A 23,579-nucleotide genomic window follows, 5' to 3' on the forward strand; every position below is an offset into this window, starting at 1 on the left:
AGCTTGATTATGGCTGTGTTTTCGTAACTAAAGGGTGTACACAGATTGTTTTTGCACGCTATGGAACCCTGCATTTCTGTAGGGTTTACCTCAAATTCAAATTGAGTCAATTAGGGAATAAAGATGATTAGATGATTTCTTGAATGGTTTTGAGTATACTGTTTTTAATCGTAAGTTGCTCGCTGCATTGCTGTTTACGCAATGTCGGATGATATGCTTCTTCATTTCTCTTCCAATTCATCCAATCAATCGGACCAGTCTTTGCCGACCAAAATGGCCAAGCTCGAAGCTCGTATGGTCGGTAAGACCTCGTCCATCCAGCCGCCTGCTCAGTCGCAGTCAACCAGGACTTCTGTCTCATCTGCTGTGAAATTTGTCGCCACTGAAAATTTGATCGAGCCCTCCACTTCGAGTGATTCTGATGATGCTGTAAGTTCCATTTACCATTCATGTGCAACTTGTATTCATTCCTCTTCGTTTCTGTATCTCGAGAATTGAGTTTTAGTTGGTTATTGAGATTGTGACTGATTAAACAACCTGCCATTCTAATTTTTCCCATTGGAACTGACTGGAGTTAGGCGTGGGAAATGAGAATGCACCAACCCACAACTAGGATAATGTACTATCACCCGTATTACTTTTGTGTGGACAATCTTTGATTTTCTTGTCTTAAATAGTGTCTAGAGTGGATTTTTTATTTTCTTGTGATACTCTGTTATTGAAAGGTTGACATCGATAACTTTGGAAAAAGTAAGCGAGATTTATTCGTGTTAGAATATAATTTTGGTGCTTTTGGCTGACCTATGAACTTTAACGTCCTTTGACAGAAAAAATGAACTTGAACGTTCTTATTTAGGATCCATATCCATTTATTTGTTTTCGTTGATAACCAAAACTTATTTTTGCTTTGTAAGTATGATAACTTAAAGTTGAGAGATTATCTATTATGGACTTGATGATTTCTTTTAGTACAATAGAGGGTGGGGGGATTCAAACTATAAATTTCTTGGTTACTAATATCTATTATATGCTCGTTGAGCTATGCTCGCATTGGCTTATTCTGGATTTGATGATATTGTATGTAATATATTGTATATTAGACTGGAGATGGATTCCTCATCCAAGCTAACACCCAAAAGCGTCAAAAACTTCAAGAGGCCAATGACCCAGTCCTTCCTGAACGTGCTGAGGTAGTTCTTATTATTTTGGTTATGGTTTGGAGTAACAATTGCTGTAGTTTAAATATGATAGACAATTCCTAAACCCTGGTTCATTGATCATAAATGTTTTTATCCAATGAAATGTTCGTGTTTCTTGTATAAGTTTTTCATTTTCTAGTTACTGCATCAAACCTTGTTGTCTTCTTTATCGAGCACTTGACTGTCTGTGCCTTCTCCGTCTTGTTAATTTTTTTTCTCCCTTTTCTTTTGATTTTCTGAGTCTATTGACCTGCAAGTTGTTTTTTGGCACCTATTATACTCCTTGGAATTTTACCTTTAATGACCAATATATATATATATAAAATAAAATTACAAGGCATTTCAGGCAGTGGAAGATGGAAGGCAAAATCTGGTGGAAGCCACAGAGACCAAAAAGAATGTGGATGTAAATAGGAAAAAACAAGCCAGAGGAAGGGGACAATCCCTCTCAAATCGAGGTCGTGGGTCAAGAGTTAATGATCAGATAAAATCACAAATTTCTCTCTCAACAATTCCACCTACCAATGGTCAACACGACAGTTTATACCTTAAGGTAAGATCTGACTGATCAGTTAGTCAAATCTGTAATGTTGTTTGTGCTTTAATTGAACAATTTTGTGTTATTTAGTTCTTTATGATGGATTGACCATTATTTAGTTCTTTATGATGGATTGACCATTTAGTTGAAGTTATTTATTTGATTGAAAGATAGTCTCCAAAATCTATTTCAGACATCTTTTTATGTATATATATATTTTTTTGTTTATTTATATCTTATTTAATTTCCTCGTTTTTAGAATTGGAGAGCTTCTTCTATAAATCCTTGTCTTTTTGGGCATCTTGGCTCTTTTTGTATGTTTCCTTTTTCGATGAAAATGCCACACTTTGTTTAATTGTGCTGGAGACTCTCATTCAGGCTTTGGTAATAGATGATATTTGTGAAACTGTCATCCTGCTTTTCCACAAATTTTTAGGTGTCCTACTGGGAGCACAAAGGTTCTGTCATCCTTCTTTCAATTTGTCTAGTTTAAGTAAGTGATCTTAGGAAGTTAGACACCTTCTCCAAAGTTGCATAGATTCCTTTAAAGTGGAGAATAGACAAGGATAGTGTGATCAGACAAGAGATATCCCTATCATGGGTGAGGAAGTCATCTTTAATGTGTTCCACTAAAACTCAGTTGTCGTCCAGTGTAATCAAATGGGACACTTATCAGATGGTTGCTACAAGCAATCACATAGAGGTAGTGCAGCAGGAATTGGAGGAGGAAAATGCACTAACTCAGAAAGATGACGAGGAAGCCATGGGTGCTATGTTGAAGGGGATGAAGGGGAGCATTTGTCTTACATTTCATCAACTCTTACTCATGCAAAAATTGAAATGACCTTCTCAACAGCACTCAATATTCAGGACTTGTTGCAGCAAGAATGATATGGTTGATGAAATGATTTTAGAGGTGGTGGTAGAGAGAATATGTTCCATCTCTAAGAGTTGCAAGGAGTCGATTGAGTAGCTTTTCCTCCATCCACCGTTTCGTGATAAAGGGTGCTTTTTGTGGCAGGAGGCTTTAGGGAGAGAGAAACAACATAATCTTTAGAGGGCTTGAGAGTTCCTATGACGATGTTTGGTCTCTACCAGACTCTTTTGTATTTACTTGGTCTTATTTCTCGACTGGAGCCTCTTTTGTAGTCTGACTTTTCTTTTTGTGGGGTTTTCCTTTTTTATATGTCTGACTATGCCTTCATTTTTTCTCAATGAAAGTTAAATTTTTTTCAATTCTTTTAAAAGACAGAGAATATATTTTATCTTTCCTCAGTGAAACTTTCAAGTCGACCCATGATCCATTATCCTTTGTTACCCATGCAAGATTGCATGGGTTGGAGAAGCGGATCAGGCCTATATAAATGAGCTGTTCCATTTTCTTTTTGAAAAGGTCTTCTTTCATTTTTTCTCAATGAAAGCAGTTTGTTTCTATCACAAAACGTATCAATTGAACCATAATGGGTTGGCCTAGTGGTAAATAAAGGAACATCTTCTTGGTAAAGGGCTAAGAGGTCATAAGTTCAATCTATGGTGGCCACCTACTTAGGATTCAATATCTTATGAGTTTCTTTGACACCTAAATATTGTAGGGTCAGGCGGGTTCTCCTGTGAGACTAGTCGAGGTGCGTGTAAGTTGACCTAGACACTCACGGATGTTTTAAAAAAAAAAAAAAAAGGAAGAAGGCACTGATTGATAGTCTTTTCCTATATGGCACAGTGTTGGGATATATTTGGGTTGGTTGGTTCAACATCAATTATTCTTGTTAGTTTAAGGTATACTAAAAAGCCAACTTAAATAACAGACTTTTTAATTAAAATTGATTGTCTGAAACAGGCAAAACCAATCAAAATTGACCAATGTTTTCTATTTTTAAAAGAAGTTGCCCCATCACGATGGCTTCTAGAAAGTATGAAATATTCAATTAGCAGCTACAAAATTTCTTGGGAAGGAAGGCCGTAAGACTAAGCATGGGCCTTCGCATAGTACCCTCATTTTCTACCTGGAAGAATGAGATACCTGAGCCATTGATCAAGCTATTGCAATGCAATTCTATTAATTCATTGTCCGAATTTAAAGTCCTGTTTTCTATTAAGAAAAAAAACATTTTGGTTGATTAGTAATCAATCTCTGGTTTTGCAGGATGGTATGTGTAAAGAGCATCTTCGGGTAGATAATCGATCTCCAATGGAGGTATGGCGTTTTTCATATGTGCATGGAAGCATTCTCCAATACAGGCAAACGTACCTTTTTTCTTTTTCTTTTTTGGATAGAGATATATCCTTATGTCAAATCCCTATGAAGCATGCATCTGAATGAGTGCAAAAAAGAATTTTTATGCCCATGTAATTCGCCGGTTTGCAACCTTTGAAATAAGATTAAATGTGTTTTGTCAACATACAATTGTTGACTTGTGAAGTGTTGTTTTGTTTGTAATGAATAGTATCTCCTGTTTGGTGCATGGAAAAAGTTTTCATTATGTGGAATATCTTGCCTTGGTGCCACAACTTATTGACATCTCAAATTTTTTCTTTTTGTTGGTTGTATTTAATAGGAAGAGTTGGTTTCTTTACGGGCAAAAGTTGCTTCATTGGAGGAGGATTTGCGAAAATCACGTCAAGAGTCTTCTGAATATCAAAATCTTTACCATGAATTAGAAAAGGTACATAGATAACACCCAAGATAGTTGAAAACCTATTTGCTAGAATACATTTTCCTTATGGACTTTGTCCATGCATATGGTGGCATTCGAAAATGTTTTTCTTTTTTGGAGTATTCTAGAATGTTTCATTCATAAGTTTGTTCATTTGCAAGACATCTTCGAATTGTCTTTTCTGTTTATTAATTTTATGATTTTATCTTTTCTCTTTGATCCTGATTTACGCAGGAATTGAAGGAGCTCAAAGAGTACGAACAGCAAATGAAGCCTAAGGTTTGTTTGTCTCAAGGAATTAATCTCTTACCTGTGAGCTGAAAAAATTTATAAAAATTTAACCGTGTATAATATCCAGTTTAAGAAGCTACAAGTTCCTTAGTGAAAACATTCCATCTAGGAGCTAGGTCATGAAGTCTAAGAATTCATCTACATCTATACTCTTCCTGGGGATTTTCCAATACCTAGAAGTCCCTGAACTATCTTCGGTCAATATGTGTCTGGAAGATGACTTTGTTTTTCACTAGCATTAACAATTCTATTATCTCTGCCACTACTAACTATATTCCACCCTACTCGCACCAGTCACTGCTTGCCTTTCTTGCCCAATTTATATATGGCCCACAACCTTATCTTACTTTATGGTAGCCATTTTTCTGACCATCAAGGTTGTTTACTCCAAAGGGAGGTTATTTACCATGAAATCTAGCTGATTGCTTCTTTATAATGTTATTTGTTCTCCTATTATGAAGAGGCAAATAGAACGTGCTTTCATCATCAAGAATTTGATTTTTTGTAGACACAGATTTGTCATTAACTATTTCATCCTTCTTGTGGATTTTATTGACATTACAGAGAACAAAAGTACTATCGGATTTGCTGATATCTGTTTCAAAGGCTGAGAGGCAGGAAGCGAGGATGAAAGTCCGACAAGACTCCTTGAGACTTGGCAATGTGGGTGTAATCAGGTTAGTTTTTTCATAATCTAGTTGTTATATGCCATTGCCACGTTATATCTTGCCCTTGCTTAGTGAGGGATTTATATCCCGTCTTCTTTACCCTACTTTAACAATTATGTTCCAATTCCTGGCCTCTAGATAGCCGTGCTAATGGACGAGATTTGTGAGACTTAAGCTATGGGTTTGAAATTTTGTCTGAAACTTTGACTATTCTGGGTTTTGGATTTGGATTTGGATTTGTCAATCAAATTATTGGCTTCTTGCAATCACATTCACTTTCAAGTTTTATTCAAGGAAAAAACTGATTGCATTTTTGTATGGATGTCAGAGCTGGGACAGTCATATCTGAAACGTGGGAGGATGGACAAGCATTGAAAGATCTAAATGCTCATCTTGTACGTCATCTTTATGCTTTTGTTAACGACTTAAATTTTAGGAAGAAACTAAACTTATTAAATTTTTCTTCTTTATCGGATCAAATAAACAAGGACTTTTTATATAGAAGAAAAACCATCGACCAATAAATAAGTTTTTTATTCCAAATATGAATAATCGGTATAAACACCCAGTCACCTAATACTCAGATAATATTACAGAAGTATAAAGAAAATCCAACATAACCATATCCAAAACAAATTTGAATTTGTTTCCAATTTAATAGTAGGTTTTTTGTTTGTTTGTTTGTTTTGTTTTTCTTTTTTTAAATTATTATTTGCAAATTATAGTAGAGCATGTTGTACTTTTTAGATCTTTTGTTGTGGATAAAATATTCTCACGAGCAAAGAAAATAGGATGAACATATCATAGCCTCAGCATTTGGCGAATAGTATATTTTTACTATCTGAACAAAAAGTTTTTTTTGTCACCTACTAGATCATGTATCTTTGTTTTAGTTTTTCCAACATGGAGTTCTTGTGAGTTGTACATTTAGTCATTTGTTCATTGTGACAAATAAGTTTCTCACTTTTCAGAAACAATTACTAGAAACCAAGGAGGCTATTGAACGACAGCGCAAGTCCTTGAAGAAAAGACAGCCGGGTAAGTTTTTCTCATGCACTAGTACATGTGATCTTGCTGCAAGATTTTTTGAAATTTAAGATAAGAATATATGCTTTGTGCCTAAAATTCTAAATTCAACCATCTAGAAGTGACTGAACTTTCTATTTTATAGACAAAGGTGATGGGACCGATGTAGAGCCAGGAGCCCAAGAAGAGGACAGTTTCATTCAGGATGAAATCTATAAATCCCGTCTGGCAAGCATTAAGCGTGTTAGTTCCTTTGTCATGTCTTGTTGTCTCTTTAATTGAAAACATTTGCAATTTTATTTATTGGTTTGCTTAGATGACATATCTATCTTATCATAATTTATAAACTCTTATGCCTTTTTGTTTCTTTTGTGATAATATATTTCTTCGATGTTCTTATCAAAATAATAATAATAATACTAAAATAAATAAATAAATAAAATAAAATAAAATAAATAATTTATGAACTCTTTGTAGGAAGAGGAAACTATTCTACGTGAAAGGGACCGATATGAAATTGATAAAGGAAGGCTTATACGTGAAATGAAGCGGATACGAGATGAGGATGGTTCTCGTTTCAACAATTTTCAGATTCTAAATTGCAGATATGCCCTTTTAAACCTTCTTGGGAAAGGAGGATTCAGTGAGGTTTACAAGGTCAGAAATTTGTGCTGTATAATTATTCTTAACATTCTCTCAAAAAAACTGTTCGAGATTTAAATTGATGGGAAAAAAACAAGACCGTCTCTGCCTACATTTGGCAACTGTAAAGATATACCTTTTTGCAGTGATTTTGAAGTAAGAAATTTCCAGCAGGCTTATGACTTGGTAGAGCATAGATATGTTGCGTGTAAGCTGCATGGGTTGAATGCTCAGTGGAGTGAAGAGAAGAAGCAAAGTTATATAAGGCATGCAATTAGGGAGTACAATATCCACAAAACATTGGTGCATACTCACATTGTTCGGCTATGGGACATTTTCGAGATTGATCAAAATACATTCTGTACAGTCTTAGAATATTGTAGCGGTATATCTCTGTTTTACCATTGTATATTTCTGATGTGCTTTTCATGTTGTGCGAGGAAGCCAGTTGAAATATTCTGCTTTGAACATAAACAAAATTGACACTTGTTTTCTGGAACAATCTGAAACGCATGATTTTATCAGACTATGCATAACACTGTCTATTTTTCTTCTTATCTTCATATGAAAAGTGGTATTTTTTTTTCGTCTTGCTTTATCAGTTGCACATTTTTTTTCTCCAGGGAAGGATCTTGATGCTGTTCTCAAGTCAACACCAATATTACCTGAGAAAGAAGCCAGGATTATCATAGTTCAGATATTTCATGGCCTCGTTTACTTGAACAGAAGGACACAAAAAATTATCCATTATGACCTGAAACCTGGTAACGTTTTATTTGATGAACTAGGTGTTGCAAAAGTGACGGATTTCGGTCTGAGTAAAATAGTTGAGGATGATGTTGGATCACAGGGTATGGAACTAACATCACAGGGTGCTGGAACATATTGGTAAATGTCTATTTTAGTGTATACTTTTGGCTTTTTATATGTTTTGACATTTATATCCTGCTAAGAGTATTGAATAGGCTGTGACTTTTTGAGTTGAGTAGAATAGTTTCTTTGCTAGTTATATCAAGTTTGCTTTCCTTTCCCCTCTCCTCTTTAGTCCATTTCTGTGTCTAAATGTGTAAACCATTGTTGACCTTTTTCAAGGAGGTAATGCGTTTTATGGAGAAATTATGGTGAACGAATGGTTCTTTTTTGGATTTTAAGTCCTTGATATTGTTTGTACAAGTTTTCTTCTTATAACGCCCCCATGCATGCATTCCTACTCTGTGTAGTGTCAGTCGTTGATTTGTTTTGGCATCTGCAGGTATTTACCTCCCGAATGCTTTGAACTCAGCAAGACTCCTTTAATATCATCCAAGGTTGGTTGTTCTATAGTTTATTTTCTCTTTTCTGCTGCATTCTTGTTTATGTTATTATAGTCGTGGACAACTGAATTTTAGATATCTCCATAATGGTACGATATTGTTTACTTTAGACATAAACCTTCATGACTTTGCTTTTGGTTTCACTCAAAATGCTTAAAGACATAGAAAATGGGGTGAGGGAAGATACGATAAGTATTCCCCACTGGTCGCCACCAATCTTTCAGTGTTAGATATATCTCTAGTTGGCTTGAATTAAGAATGGTTTGTATTTACCAAAGAATCTATACAAAGAACTCTGATCCAAAAACTAGGAAAAAGAACAAGGCAGTAAGGCTAACACCACATTTGTTTTTCTAAAAAAAAACATCAAGTTTCTTGCAAGTGAGTCTCCCAATTGTGATTTGTGCAGAAAAGTGTAGTATGTACTTTACTGCCTTGCTTTTCCTAAGCTCGGGTTTTCTATAACCTACCATCTTCTGAAAACAGGTTGATGTCTGGTCAGCGGGTGTACTACTATATCAAATGCTCTTTGGCAGACGTCCATTTGGACATGATCAGACACAAGAAAGAATACTTCGTGAAGACACCATTATAAAAGCTCGTAAAGTTGATTTCCCTACTCGACCTGCTGTCTCAAACGAGGCGAAGGTGAGCTGTAGTCTGATTTGCATTTGCTCAATTCCCTTCAACATAATATAAACTATTTTTGTGCTTAATAACACATTCATAATATATTTTGGCCATCCATATTTTGATATGTCAAGGTTTCCTACATATAATTTCCTATGTTATAATGTAGAGATTCACAGCAGTCAAACAATGGTTTTTATATTAACGTAATGCAGGATTTTATACGTCGTTGTTTGACATATAACCAAGCAGAGAGACCCGATGTTTTGACGATTGCTCAAGATTCATACCTAACATATTTGAAGAAGTAATCACGTGACAGAAGTATGGTTCTGGAGATCCACATTACAGAAATTTAACAGGTTCTATCTTTCTACAGCAAGCAAAGAAAGTATAGTAACTCATTGAAACTGTATACACAAAAAAAGAGCTGGTCTGCCATCCTTTTGAGTGACTTCAGTTGTCCTATCTTCAAATAATTGGAGGTTCGCAAAGTTTGTGGTTTGGAAAGTTGCCCTTTGGGTGGAAGGCACAGTGTCCTACAATCCTTGTGGTTTAGTGTTCTGAAAATGGGCTAGAGGCCCCTAAAATGGGGGAAAATGAGGGAAGTTTTGCTTTTCTTTTGTTTGCCCATATATTATTTTTCCCTTTCGGAAAATGATTGATTTTGTTGTATTAAATATTTTCTTCAGTTTATATGGTATTGGCAGTCTCTTTTTGCCAATCGTTAGATAAACCGCATTTCCACCAAGGTTTCATGTAGATGTGCAACTCTCAAGAATGAAAAGTTCATATTTTTCTTGAAGTAATGACTATTATGAAGGTCTTCTTAGTATTGTTGAATCTCAATGTTTGCCCTGGTATTGTGAAGTTGGACTACCTAGAGGCTGTTTATATGCTGAACGGGGTCTCTTTAGACTTTACTTGGGTCTCTTTTTTCATCCTTGAGGCTAAAGTCTCAGCAGATGAGTTGGACAAATGTTTTCTTCAATCACGTTTGATGCTTTAATAATGTTCTGGCCCATTCTCTTGTTGCAAGACGTTGGAAGAGCAAACTTCTTATCTTCTCGTGTTTCTTAATGCGATTAAAGTGATTTTGTAATCAGTCTTTGTATTCTAAAAATAAAAATTAAAAAAAGAAAAAGAAAGAAAAACAGAAAGTTCATTTTTTTTTGTTTATTTTATATATAAATTACATGAACAAAAATTTGCTACTCATATCTATAGCCTAATTGCTCGAGTTGGTACTTTTTTCCTTTTAAATCATGATATTATGACTCAACTTGGGAAGGTAGATTACACTTTTCCTTTTAAATATTATAGAATATAATATTTAAGATTAGACTGTAAAATTCATTTTATTTACTGTGTTTCTTTAGTACAAATTGGAGGTGGGGGATTTGAACCATGGATCTTTTAGTCTTTAGTTCATAAGGATGGCAGTTGAGTTAAACTTTTATTGACCTATCATCTTTCTTTATTATTATCAAATATATACAAAATAAATGAACGACATTTATGAGATGCTCACATGGTGGGACTCTAGTTACTTATATCTCTAAGCTTGAAGATTTATCTCCTTCCATGGAGGGTGACATTCACACATGATTAGTAAGGATCAAGGTTAATTGAACTCTTACTTAAATAGTTGTGTAAAAAATCATCCAATGTCATATTTAATATTTTGTCCATTGAATTGTGTTTGAATTGATAACAAACATAAAATTGAAACCATTTTCATTTAAACTAATAAAAATAAACCAACACAATCATATGTTAACTAACCTAAACTTATATTATCGATCCTGAAGCTGAGTTTGATTTTTCTACCACTATTTTAAAAGAAGAAAAGAATCAATAAAAACACAAAAGCAGTGAACAAATTAAATATCTAACGAGCATTAGTTTGAATTAATGAAAATACCAAAGCAACGAAGAAATAAAATATTTAATGAAGAATATGAAAGTATGCTACCACGCAAACCATAGTATGAAAAATGGGTTTCCCAATGGAAAAGGACATTACGTTACTATACGTACAGCTTGTCGGCCACGCAGCTTGTCTCCCAACGGCTATAAAATTTGAATGTCTTGGCCACGTGGATCATTTTCTTATGTTTTCGATTCCTAAAATCTTTTTGTAAAAATAACAATTTAGTCTCTTAATTTTGATTTGTAATGATTTATTTTCTATAATTTCAACTTTGTAACAATTTAGTTCTTAAAACTTTATTATGTAACAGAATTGAAACTTGAGATATTAAATCCTTACAATCCAAAGTTATGCCAATTGAGCATCTCATAATTTTGTTGAACTTAAACAACTAAGTTATATTGATAGGGGAATCGAACCTCAAACCACGAGGTTGATAGTATAAACATTATGCTAATTGAGCTACGCTCTTGTTGGCTACTATTGATTTTGTTACAAGTAAGTTGAAACTTTCTAATAAATAAAGTGACGCACAATCAACATCCAAAATTGTATCACACAAATGTTCACACCAACCTGATAGTAAAAATACAATTACAAAATCACATATGGAAAAGAAATGCTTAAATCCAAGAGATAAAATAGATAAAGCCAAAATAACTCCGAAAGCGAAGTTTACAAATTTAGTATATAAATTTTCATATTTGTATTTAATAGGTTATTTAGCTTTAAAAGTTATCCAGTAGGTACTATACTTTTATTTTTGTGTCTAATAAGTTTCTAAATTTTAAAAATTAATTAGGCCCTCAACATATTAACAATTTTTTAAATCAATATATATATATATAAATAAATTATTAAACGGTCAATTTTTGTCTGATTGGTGGGTAAAATTTTAAAATGTCGAATAAATCAAAGACATAATAGACATAAAGATAAAAGGTTAAGCATATTTTAGATACAAAATAGAAAGTACTACTTAAAAATCTAAAGAGCTGTTAAATTTCTTTTGAAGTTTAACATCTATTTAACATTAATTTCACAAAATTCTAAAACCAAATGTGCAACTTAGTTTAATATTACGGTCCCGTTTGATAATCATTTTGTTTTTTAAAATTAAAGCTATAAACACTACTTTCACCTCCAAATTTCTTCATTTGTTATCTACTTTTCACCAATAGTTTGAAAAATTAAGCCAAATTTTGAGAATTAAAAAAAGCAACTTTTCAAAAAGTTGTTTGTGTTTTTGGAATTTGGTTAAGAATTTAACCATTGTATGCAAATTACTGTAAGAAATGTGGATGGAATAAACTAAACTTTCGGGAGAAAAAAATCAAATGGTTACTAAATGGGGCCTAAGTTGTTAACCCAACAGGCAAGAAAAACAAATAGAGTCTAGTGATCAAAATATACAAGTTCTCTTACATTTTTGTTGAAGAGTTAACATAATTTCAATAGTAGGAATTAAAATAAATATTTTTAAAAGTTTATGGACTAAAATTTTGAATATTTTTTAAAGTTTAGGGACCAAAACAAAAACACGATTTAAAGTAAAACCAAATTTTATAATTAGCATAAATAGAATGTTGTTTTGTTATATAAATATTATAAGATTTATTTAATCCCAACGGTAATGTAGTGAGGTTTGATTTTGCACGTGGAAAGATGGTATTGGTCAAATGAAATCGCAACGTTTAGGCAATTGGCGGTGTTATGCGTGCCACTTTTCTTCGTTCAACGAATGCCTCAATTATTTAACTTCACTAAAACTCAAAATTCACTGTCTCACCAATCCCCAATGCAAATTCTTACGTTCACTTTTTTGTGTTCATTTGCTTTTTTTTTTTTCTTTTTTTGAAAAGTGTTCATTTCTGCTTTCTAATTTCTAACATACTTTATTATCTTTCCAATTTTAATTTATCAAAAACAAATTTACATTCCCTATTTTATTATTTTTTTAAAATTTATTTAGTAACACGTGCCACATACTCTCTCCTTCCCAAAACTATAATTTTATACGTACGTCCATTCTATTCTATTTAACTATCTATTTCATTTTGCTCATCTTTCTGTTACATCATGTAAAATGAACTCTTTGTTTCATGTTTATATAATCATTTAGCTAAAAGTGATTTGTACAAAGAAACTTTTTTCCTCTAAAACTTTAAGAGTGAAACGCTTTACTAAATAACTTTCTCTTCATGTAAAAGTCATAATTTTTTATTTGACTTTTCTTTAGAGAACATTTGAAACAAATAGTGAAGAGTTGCTTAGGTGAGAGAGCTGAAGAGTTCAAAAAGTTATTTAGTTACGAAATTGATATTTTTTTAGTCGTGAAGTCTACTGTGAGTTTGAGAATTCATTGGGTGTGTTTTATATTATATTTGGATTTGATTTGTAATAATACCATCTTTTTTTTAATTTTTTTTTGGCAAATCTTTAATATTTATGTAACTAAAGTAAATATATGTTATTTTTAAATATAGAATAATGAATTAAAATATTTATAAATATAGTAAGATTTCACTGTTTATCTACGATAGACTACTATAATTGTCTATTTGTGTCATGATAGACACAAATAGTAGTCTATTATTGATAGATTAATATTTTGCTATTGTCATTTAAAATAATTTTCTAGTAAACATTTCAAACTATAATTTAAAGTTTTCATCCGTTTTGTTCGTGTTAGTGTTACATTCTTAAAAGAACACAAAAATGATCCAATTTCGTTATTTTTGTATTTAATTTGTGTGTCTCGTTAACATGTTATTTTTAAAAATAACATAAGAGCTACAGACATTTATTTCATGATCCATAAAAAAATAAAAAATAATAATAATACTCGTACTATAATTTTTTAAAAAAAATTTTAATTTAGATTTTGGAGGGAGTAATAATAAATAAAGAAAAGCCGTTTTCTTTGAAATCTGAGTTAATGGATAAGAAAGTGAATAAAATAATAGTTAAAGGTTTGTATAAAGGTCCCCACGTACTCATTCTTCGTGTCCTGTGGATTCCCATTTTCTCACTGGCAGTATCATCACTACCATTTTCACTTTCTTCTGTAAGAATCATTTTCCTTTTCTCTTCTTTTTCTCTCATTTCATCGTTTTCTTTTTGCTTTTGTAATTCCTCAAATGCTATCTGTGTCACCACATTTTCTTAAATCCAGTTTTCACTTGCTTAAAACCCCAATCAATACTCTGTTTTATCATCAGGTTTTGATCTGCTCGAGTTCCAGAGCTCAAAATGATGCGGTTCTTAAAGCCCTTGATGGGGTTTTGGCTGTTGCTATGTTGCCTGGCTGTTGCTACAGATGCAACTTACCTGAAATACAAAGACCCTAAACAGCCATTGGGTGCTAGAATCAAAGATCTTATGGGTCGGATGACTTTGGAAGAAAAAATTGGCCAAATGGTTCAGATTGAACGGAAAGTTGCAACCCCGGACGTCATGAAGAACTACTTCATTGGTATTATATCATAACTCTTTGATATTGGTTCCATTATTTGGTTAAATTAGATTGTGTGAGTTTAATGTCTACTTTTCAGTAAGGATTATTGTCATGGATGTATGTGTTATATACTGTATTATACTGTATTGTGCTAATGGAAAATGAAGAATGATGGTGGGTTTGGACAGGGAGTGTACTGAGCGGAGGAGGAAGTGTACCGGCGGAGAAAGCGACGGCGGAGACTTGGGTCAATATGGTGAATGAGATCCAAAAGGGATCTTTAGCCACCCGTCTTGGGATCCCTATGATTTATGGGATTGATGCTGTTCATGGTCACAATAATGTGTACAATGCCACTATCTTTCCTCATAATGTTGGTCTTGGAGTTACTAGGTAAGAAAAGCAGTCAATAAGTAGTGGATTTCCTTAGTCTTTTGTATGTATATGATTTGATTATCTTACATTATACTAATGGACGATTAAGATTTAGGAAGGTTTTTATGTGTTGATCTTTGAACTGATACACCCGTTTAGTAAGAAAAACGAAAAATCCCTGAACATATTTTTTGAATTTGAACTTATAATCCAAAATTTTGTTAGTGGACGGTATGCAGATTCATGACCTGGTTTGCTTATGAGTTTACTTTTCACATCAGGGATCCGGAACTTCTTAGGCGGATAGGAGATGCTACAGCACTTGAAGTCAGAGCAACTGGAATTCCTTACGTTTTTGCTCCATGTATTGCGGTAACGTAACATTTTGAATCAGTTTCTTCGAGGAGAAAATGAAAGATTCTTACATTTTCAGGAAATTTTGTTTAGTTAGGGTTTTTTCGTTCTGGTTGTTGGGTGTTGTGCAGGTGTGCAGAGATCCTAGATGGGGTCGATGCTATGAGAGCTATAGTGAAGACCATAAGATTGTTCAACAAATGACTGAGATTATACCTGGATTGCAAGGAGCAATTCCTTATAATTCGCGAAAAGGGATTCCTTTTGTTGCGGGAAAGTAAGATCTATTTGCATAAATTTAACTTTCTTTGGTTGTCATTTTGTGTCTAACAGGAGTAAATTAATAACATAATATGATTTTTCATTTTAATGTTTAAAAGTTTATATATAGTATCTATATTTTCAAATTTAAATATTGTATTAGATTGGTATTTTCCCCTGCATGCTTACCAGCAAATATCCTTGTACAGTGCTTTGAATGATTATACTGGGGTTAATTATCATTTACCCAGATGCCTACCCAAAATAATGCTAATAATTCTAACAGCTTTTTGTTTTATTTTTTATTTGTTAATTTTGTTTTTTATTTTTTAAATCTATGGTTAAAAAGTCTAAAGTCGAGGCTAGACAAGCATTTAACTTCTGTCTTCTTTTAACCAATGCATAGCCTCTCTCTCTTCAATAACACTGTTTTTAATGTTACTGAATTGATTAATAAAATATCTTATGGTCTTTGCTATGAGAGCTATAGCGAAGACCATAAGATTGTTCAACAAATGACTGAGATCATACCTGGATTGCAAGGAGCAATTCCTTCTAATTCGCGAAAAGGGATTCCTTTTGTTGCGGGAAAGTAAGATCTATTTGCATAAAGTTTTAACTTTCTTTGGTTGTCATTTTGTCTAACAGGAGTCAATTAATAACATAATATGATTTTTCATTTTAATGTTTAAAAGGTTATATATAGTATCTATATTTTCAAATTTAAATATTGTATTAGATTGGTATTTTCCCCTGCATGCTTACCAGCAAATATCCTTGTACAGTGCTTTGAATGATTATACTGGGGTTAATTATCATTTACCCAGATGCCCACCCAAAATAATAATGCTAATAATTCTAACAGCTTTTTGTTTTATTTTTTATTTTTTATTTGTTAATTTTGTTTTTTATTTTTTAAATCTATGGTCAAAAAGCCTAAAGTTGTGAGGCTAGACAAGCATTTAACTTCTGTCTTCTTTTAACCAATGCATACCCTCTCTCTCTCTTCAATAACACTGTTTTTAATGTTACTGAATTGATTGATAAAATATCTTTATGTGGACCATGTGGTTCCTGGTAAAATCATTGTTTATAAATGGTTATGAAATAAGTTGGTTCCTCATTCAGTAGTTCCTTCTTAGTGATTATACATATGGATTTCTCTAGCAAAATGCTCATTCATTTCTATTCTCCTCTCCTGCTTAATCTAGCTGTCTAACATGATGACCCTTCCCTATTTTTGGCATTCTTCAGTCTTATCAGATGAGGTTTTGTGAACGCATGTAAAAGATTATTAAACAAAATCCAAATCTTATAGGCATTGGAAGTTAAAGTTAAATTTCCTTACTTGGTAAACCAATGTATCAATGCGGATCTATAATAATATCAGAGAACACATGCTCAATTGTAATGAAGACCGTCTTCTCTCTCTCTCTCTCTCTCTTTTCACTTGCCCCATATTAAATTTCTCCGTACTAGTTTTCTTCAAAGAACCAGTGAAATGAAGGGAAGATCATATTGATTCTTTTTACTTGAAGTAATTATGAAAATGAAAAAAAAAAAAATAGGGTTTATTGATTGATGATGTATTATAATATATATGCTAGTAGAAACATTTTTACTTGAAGTAAAGAAAAATGAAATATAAGTAGCTAAGAGATCCTTCCGTCTGAGTCTTTTGGTGATAGAAATGAACCAAACCTAATCTCACCCATAACATCCATCTCTGTTTCTCTGTATTGTTTTGCTCATATATGTTGTCTTTTCAAATGCGCTCATGATTTAACTGGACTATGCAAGAGTTGGTCAAAATCTAGTGATTCAAATGAATTTATTTGGATATATTCCATTTACCACTTTTCTATTTCAACTTATTTAACTTCAGACAAAAAGTTGCGGCCTGTGCTAAGCACTTCGTAGGAGATGGTGGCACAACCAGGGGTATCGATGAAAATAACACTGTGGTTAACTATAATGGTTTGCTTAACATTCACATGCCTGCATATTATAACTCGATAAAAAAGGGAGTTGCAACAGTAATGGTATCATACTCGAGCTGGAATGGAGTGAGAATGCACGCCAACCATGACCTTGTCACTGGCTACCTCAAGGACAAGCTGAGGTTCAAGGTATTCAAAGAAATTAGATAACTTAAGTGAGATTCTTATATTAGTATACTAAAATAGATCGTAGACAATTGTACAAGCTCGGAATGAATGTTTTTTGTTGGTTGTCTGTAGGGTTTTGTCATTTCTGATTGGCAAGGGATTGACAGGATCACCTCTCCTCCACATGCTAATTATTCATATTCAGTTCAAGCTGGAGTTAGTGCTGGAATTGACATGGTAAGTCAAATGTCAGCTCTGATTTGGAACATGTAACACAACCATCATACACTTCCTTGTCTATGGAAGATTAGTGGTTGAACTTAATTTCAGTCTGCCTCAACCTGAGCCATTTGATTTTGTTCTTGATGTCTAATTTAAGACGGTTACAATATTCCATTGTGTATATGATGCATGGCAGGTTATGGTTCCAGAAAACTACACGGAGTTCATTGACGAACTCACTCGCCAGGTGAAGAATAATATCATTCCAATGAGCAGGATCAATGATGCTGTTCAGAGGATATTAAGAATTAAATTCCTTATGGGTCTCTTTGAAAACCCATTGGCGGATAACAGCCTAGCCAACCAACTTGGGAGCAAGGTCTGTCACCCGTTGTTTTGATTCTAGTTGGAAAATGATTTAGCTAAAGTTTTGGCTTTGGTGTAACTGAAACTAAAATGTTGGCCTTCAACAGGAACATAGAGAACTGGCCAGGGAAGCGGTAAGAAAATCGCTTGTTCTATTGAAGAACGGTCCCTCTGCCAATAAGCCATTGCTTCCTCTTCCTAAAAAAGCTGGAAAGATACTAGTTGCAGGGACTCACGCCGACAACTTGGGCTATCAATGTGGAGGCTGGACGATCACATGGCAGGGTCAGAGCGGCAATGATCTCACTGTTGGTAAGTTTTCACTGTTATTTCTTGAAAGAGAAGAAACCAAGAAGAAAATTCTCACTGCTCTTTTATGACATGAAACTAATCATTACTAATTGAAACGCATATACAAATTTCATCGTTTCTTCTTCTGTAACAATGTATGAAAACCGTAAACACCTCAGTAGCATGATAGTTGTGCAGTTTCTTAGGACGTGGTAAATTTGTAAACAGGTACTACCATCCTCAATGCTGTGAAGAATACGGTCGATCCTGCGACACAGGTCGTGTACAATGAAAATCCAGATGCGGGATTTGTCAAGTCGAACGGGTTCTCATATGCCATTGTCATTGTAGGGGAGCCTCCATATGCTGAAATGTTTGGTGACAGCACGAATCTCTCCATTTCTGAACCTGGTCCAAGCACCATAAGGAATGTGTGCAACAATATCAAATGTGTCGTTGTCGTCGTCTCCGGTCGCCCTGTTGTGATGCAGCCTTATGTTGGAATAGCCAATGCCCTTGTGGCTGCTTGGCTTCCAGGAACAGAAGGCCAAGGTGTAGCTGACCTTCTGTTCGGTGACTACGGATTCACCGGGAAACTTGCTCGCACTTGGTTCAAGACTGTCGATCAACTCCCAATGAACGTTGGGGATTCACATTATGATCCACTTTTTCCATTTGGATTTGGTTTGACAACTAAACCAAACGAGTAATAGAGAAGTTAACATTTTAGAAAACTTTGAAGGATATTTTTCATCTTTCATGTGAGATGAGGCTGTTTACAATACAAAGCCCTCTTAGTCTTGTTTTAGAAGCATTTTTAATACCATCTTTTAATCCTCGTATTGAAAAATAATTTTAATCCAGGATGAACACGGGTATTAAATATCTCAATTAATAATAAAAAAATAGGAATTTTTATCAAGTATAGTTGTGTGTAAGTCACCAATTATCATCTCAAAAGTCGATGTTTTGGTATTTATTTTATTTAAGATAAATGGTAACAAAATTTGAAGTAAAGAGTTAGAAAAGTACACATTTGTCATTGTTTCAAACTTTGTTACACAGAAGTAGGGAGTTTTTGGATCATAAATACTAGAGTATATAAATGTACTTTGTCCATGGACAAGGAAGAAGGGAATAAGAGAGAAAAAAAAACACAACAGGCAAGTTCAGAATGAACATAATAGCTAACTAATACTCTAAAACTACCAAAGAAATAAAACTAAAAAGGCCTATTCCTATTCACCAAACTTAATGCAAATCATAAACTGCAAGAAAAGACATTAAAACACTTCCAATCCACAATTTTCCATCTTTTTCCTCAACTTCACTTGCTGCTCTCACAACCTTCCCTTGGTTGTCTTCTAATATCTGCAAAAGCTTTCCCTCTGGGCTGTACTTCACAACCACTGCATGAGGCCTCCCCCCAAGCAAGATGGTCTGGAATTTTACTGATATTGGAAGCTTGAGAAGAAATTTCCTCAGTTTTGGATATTTAGCTTCCAAACGGGCTAATGTCGAACGTCGACTGTGGATTGCCACCCAGAATTCGCCCTTGTCGTTCGTTCGGATGTTGTCGGGAAATCCGGGAAGTATGGCGAAGACCTCTGTTCCTGCTTTCTCACCCTTTAACCAATACTTGCATAATCTAGATCATGGAAATGTTGCTAAAGTAGTGAATGAGTTGAAATAAATAAACAGATCATTGGTGTTCTTTCCATTTTGTGAACATAAATGCATGGACTAAGAGGTGTTAATAATGAGAGTGGGACTGAAGTAATAAATGTTGATGAAAAACTTAAAAGAGGCATTTCAAGTTGTAAAGAGTTTCACCTTCCTTTGCCCCCTTCGGAGAAGACGAAGAACGAACCGTCCTTGCTTAGAGACACGCCGTTTGGAAAATAAACATCTCTCACAAGAACAGTGGTTTCTCCTGTAGCAGCATTATACTTCAAAACTCTCCCAGAGTTCTCAGTAGAAAAAACTACCTGCAAGAAGTTCCTACACAAGAAATATAGGTATAAGAACTCTTAGAAGGTTTCTACGCTTTGGCCTTAGAAATCAGACTTAAGAGACAAGCAGCAAGAAAACTGAAAAAAATCCCAAAGACCAAAGAGTCCTTTGAATATTCTTGGAATTAGTCTAGTTAATCTAGATTTTAAACCAAATTACTGAATGTCATAACAACTTGATATTTTGGTTTATAAGAATAGAATACAATGTTATCTTGAACAAGAATAACATCAACAAGTTTTACAGATGAACATAAAGGAGATCTTCCATTCCCCTGCTCCTTGTCGATCAACAAGTTTTACTTATGATTTTCACATAACCCTCATCTATAAAGTGGTGAGCAACAAGAAAATCACCATAATATTATTAGGAAGCATCTATGGTCTTTTGATAATTAGCAAGAGAAAATCACAATAGCTTACCTTCGGTGGTATTTGGTGCTGCTATCTGTGAAGTACACATTCCCTTCTTCATCAAGGTCTAGATCATTGGTGAACTTGAATGGCACTCCTTCTGCTTCAGTTGAAAGAGATGTTGCCAGACCTCCTTCCGGTCCGACTTTCATCAGCCCGAAGTATGCATCTGCAATATATAAATCGCCTGTCTTCTTGTCAAATCGGAGACCCAAAGGGCGGCCACATATATGTTCATTCTTCGAATAACTTAAAATTGATGGCTTAGGATCACATATCTCCGACCTGAAACCATATGGAAACAAATTAGAATGTATCGGCAACATTTAAAAACAAATGCCTAGAACAAGGAAATGATAGATAAGTAATTATAAAACATCAAAATCAGACATGCTGTGAACAAATTTTGGCATATAACATAACAGATCTATTTATCACATTTCGATGATACTATTAAAGGGAAAATTGTTTGAAGTAATCCTCAGGGATTGATCTCGGCCGGGAAGGATCGAGAAAAACTAGACCAACCAACAGGATACTAATTGTGAAAGATAAAAACATTTGAGGGATATTTCTAACCATTCCACCTACTAAAAGTCTCCAAAAAGGATGCAGATTAACTTTTGTGTTTTGTCTCTTCTTGCACCAAATCCTCCTACAAGAGTTTGAACAAAGCAATATAAACATATGTGTGCTTGTGTACATACAATGTTCACACAAAGTTGTCCCAATTAAATATTATTAACTGAAAGATTGTTTCTATATATAATAAAGTTAATACTATCGAACTTTACAGCATGACTCCACTTGTAGGCTATATAAAATAATCAGTACATATGAAGCAACCAACTATAGTTTAATCATTTGAATTCTTACTCTACAAAAAGAAAAAAAGAATTGGATGACAATTTAAATAATTAGAAAGAGAGGAAGATTTTCACTGAAACAGTCAGATTTTTGCCAAATTTCATAGGATTTAAAGATGAATTACACTTTTTTTATCATCCAAACACAAGATTTTAAAAATATTCATATATTTCTTGTTCTATAGATGAAAACTTCAAAATCAATTTTTGAATTTGAAGGCACAGGTTTTAATATTATTTTTTTGAACTTGGTCGGTCCCAAATTTGGAGGAGGTTAAGATATCGTCAGGCTCTTGAATTAGAATTAAAAAAAGATAAACATCCGCTTATACACTATCAAACTTCCTCCATCCTACATCGACACGAAACCCTAGGAGAATCCACAAACAAGAACGTCTAAGCAATTAACACAGACAGATTCAGCAAAAAGAAGAAGAGAAGAACATTACCTATTCGGCGAAGTATAAGCAAAATCAGTCCAGGATTCGCCATTCCAGAACAATACTCTACCATCAGCGACACCAGTGTAAGGTCCACGCCCTAGAGGATCGAAAGCCACACTCTCAGGTCCCTGAACTTGATCCTTAAACATAATCGTCGACTTCTGCAACAAGTTATTGCTATCTCTGTCCGTCGGAATTTGAGACCACGAAGGCAATTCGACATAGTAGGTCTCAAAGTCAGGGAAGTCAGCGATCACACTGTGCTTGAAGGGATCGGTTGCGCAATACAGAGCCAGTAAGAAGAAAAGGCCGGCGACGACAGCACCGAACGAGACGGAAGAGCCAGTGTTCTCATTTGGGTGCCCCATTGCCGGGGAGAGTGGCTGAAAAATGTCGTTGGAGGAGATAATGGAGATTGGAGAAGGATTGTGAAGTTGAAAAGTCGTTGGTAGATTCTGAGGTGGTTGATAGTGGATAGAAGGTTTGATTATGGCAATGGAGAATCCTCCATGGAAAAGCTTGTATTTATTGCTTTCGAGCCCACATGAAACCAAAACAGAATAGGAATGGGATTTTTCATTGGGATTTCAACCTCCATATTTATACTATATCTTAATCTTAACTTTTTGCAAATCTTTTACCCTAGTTTTAACCCGGAAATATTACTTTAATTCGTTTGTTTAATTTTGAGAAATTATTTTTTAAGAAAAACTTGGTGCTTTACTTATCTTGATGCATTCCAAATATAATCTAATAAAATACTATCACGCATCATTTTTATTTCTTAAAAACTATATTTTTTTTGTAGAGATGTGGAGAGCATAAGAATTAGACTGCATCTAATAATTACTCTTATTTTAAATGACAAAAGTGTTAAAAATAATCATTACTCTTATTTTAAATAAAAAAATGCTAAAAATATTTATAGGTATTAGTAAAATATCGCAGTTCATGAGTAGATTATTGCAGTTTATCGTAGATAGATAATGAAATTTTGCTATATTTAAAAATATTTTTGTTTGTTTTTCTATATTTGAAAACATCCTTCAAATATTTATAAGCATTAGTAAAATATCGCAGTTCATTTATCATGACATAGATAGTATATTATTGTTGTTTATCGTAGATAGATAATGAAATTTTGCTATATTTGAAAATATTTTGGTTTGTTTGTCTATATTTGAAAACATCCTTCCATATTAAAGTTTGTTTGATTTCTTATACAACATTTTGTTTAAAGGGTTGTCCTATTAGGATTTAAAATATAAATTTTTATATTCATGTATTGTATATTCTTATAAAAATTATTATTATTATTGAATCAATTTTGATAAAAATTAAGTTTGATAGACTAAATTTAAGATATATTGATATTAAAGGACTAAAATTAGAAAAATTAAAATTATGTGAACTATAATTGAACAAACTTCATAATGTAGATATCAAAATGGTATTTTAACCTATATGTATAATATGTACATATGTGTATTAAAGATGTCCAATTTTTCTAAGGGGA

The 23,579-nt window shown here is 33.7% G+C and overlaps 3 protein-coding genes across 6 annotated transcripts; 2 read left to right on the forward strand and 1 right to left on the reverse strand.

Annotated features, from left to right (window-relative positions):
* Nucleotides 1–52: 52 nt before the first annotated feature.
* Nucleotides 53–9,766, forward strand: LOC150037567 (serine/threonine-protein kinase TOUSLED-like). Of its 4 annotated transcripts, none has more exons than XM_090311304.1 (16): nucleotides 53–429; nucleotides 1,101–1,190; nucleotides 1,537–1,752; nucleotides 3,881–3,931; nucleotides 4,293–4,400; nucleotides 4,626–4,670; nucleotides 5,247–5,359; nucleotides 5,679–5,745; nucleotides 6,322–6,388; nucleotides 6,522–6,619; nucleotides 6,854–7,033; nucleotides 7,190–7,403; nucleotides 7,642–7,906; nucleotides 8,271–8,325; nucleotides 8,818–8,979; nucleotides 9,177–9,766. In XM_090311304.1, exons 1-16 carry the CDS (start codon nucleotides 202–204, stop codon nucleotides 9,270–9,272), a joined length of 2,055 nt encoding a protein of 684 aa, XP_090167430.1. In that variant the 5' UTR covers nucleotides 53–201; the 3' UTR covers nucleotides 9,273–9,766. The 4 variants fall into 4 exon arrangements, with proteins under 4 accessions (XP_090167430.1, XP_090167431.1, XP_090167432.1 ...); XM_090311305.1 differs by having other exon boundaries at nucleotides 7,193–7,403; XM_090311306.1 differs by having other exon boundaries at nucleotides 1,546–1,752.
* Nucleotides 9,767–13,834: 4,068 nt separating this feature from the next.
* LOC150037568 (uncharacterized) lies at nucleotides 13,835–19,181 on the forward strand. The gene is made up of 10 exons (XM_090311308.1): nucleotides 13,835–13,961; nucleotides 14,116–14,369; nucleotides 14,540–14,744; nucleotides 15,008–15,098; nucleotides 15,212–15,357; nucleotides 17,227–17,470; nucleotides 17,582–17,686; nucleotides 17,868–18,050; nucleotides 18,145–18,349; nucleotides 18,557–19,181. The coding sequence occupies exons 2-10, from the start codon at nucleotides 14,147–14,149 to the stop codon at nucleotides 19,036–19,038; spliced, it is 1,884 nt and encodes a 627-aa protein (XP_090167434.1). The 5' UTR covers nucleotides 13,835–13,961; nucleotides 14,116–14,146; the 3' UTR covers nucleotides 19,039–19,181.
* Nucleotides 19,182–19,348: 167 nt separating this feature from the next.
* Nucleotides 19,349–22,578, reverse strand: LOC150037569 (protein STRICTOSIDINE SYNTHASE-LIKE 3-like). The gene is made up of 4 exons (XM_090311309.1): nucleotides 22,070–22,578; nucleotides 20,764–21,039; nucleotides 20,162–20,329; nucleotides 19,349–19,976 (listed from the first exon to the last, which is right to left on the reverse strand). Exons 1-4 carry the CDS (start codon nucleotides 22,429–22,431, stop codon nucleotides 19,580–19,582), a joined length of 1,203 nt encoding a protein of 400 aa, XP_090167435.1. The 5' UTR covers nucleotides 22,432–22,578; the 3' UTR covers nucleotides 19,349–19,579.
* Nucleotides 22,579–23,579: the final 1,001 nt, after the last annotated feature.

Source organism: Benincasa hispida, chromosome 2 (genome assembly GCF_027475165.1).
Source record: "Benincasa hispida cultivar pf3 chromosome 2, pf3_genome.v1.1, whole genome shotgun sequence".
NCBI classification, from domain to species: Eukaryota; Viridiplantae; Streptophyta; class Magnoliopsida; order Cucurbitales; family Cucurbitaceae; genus Benincasa; species Benincasa hispida.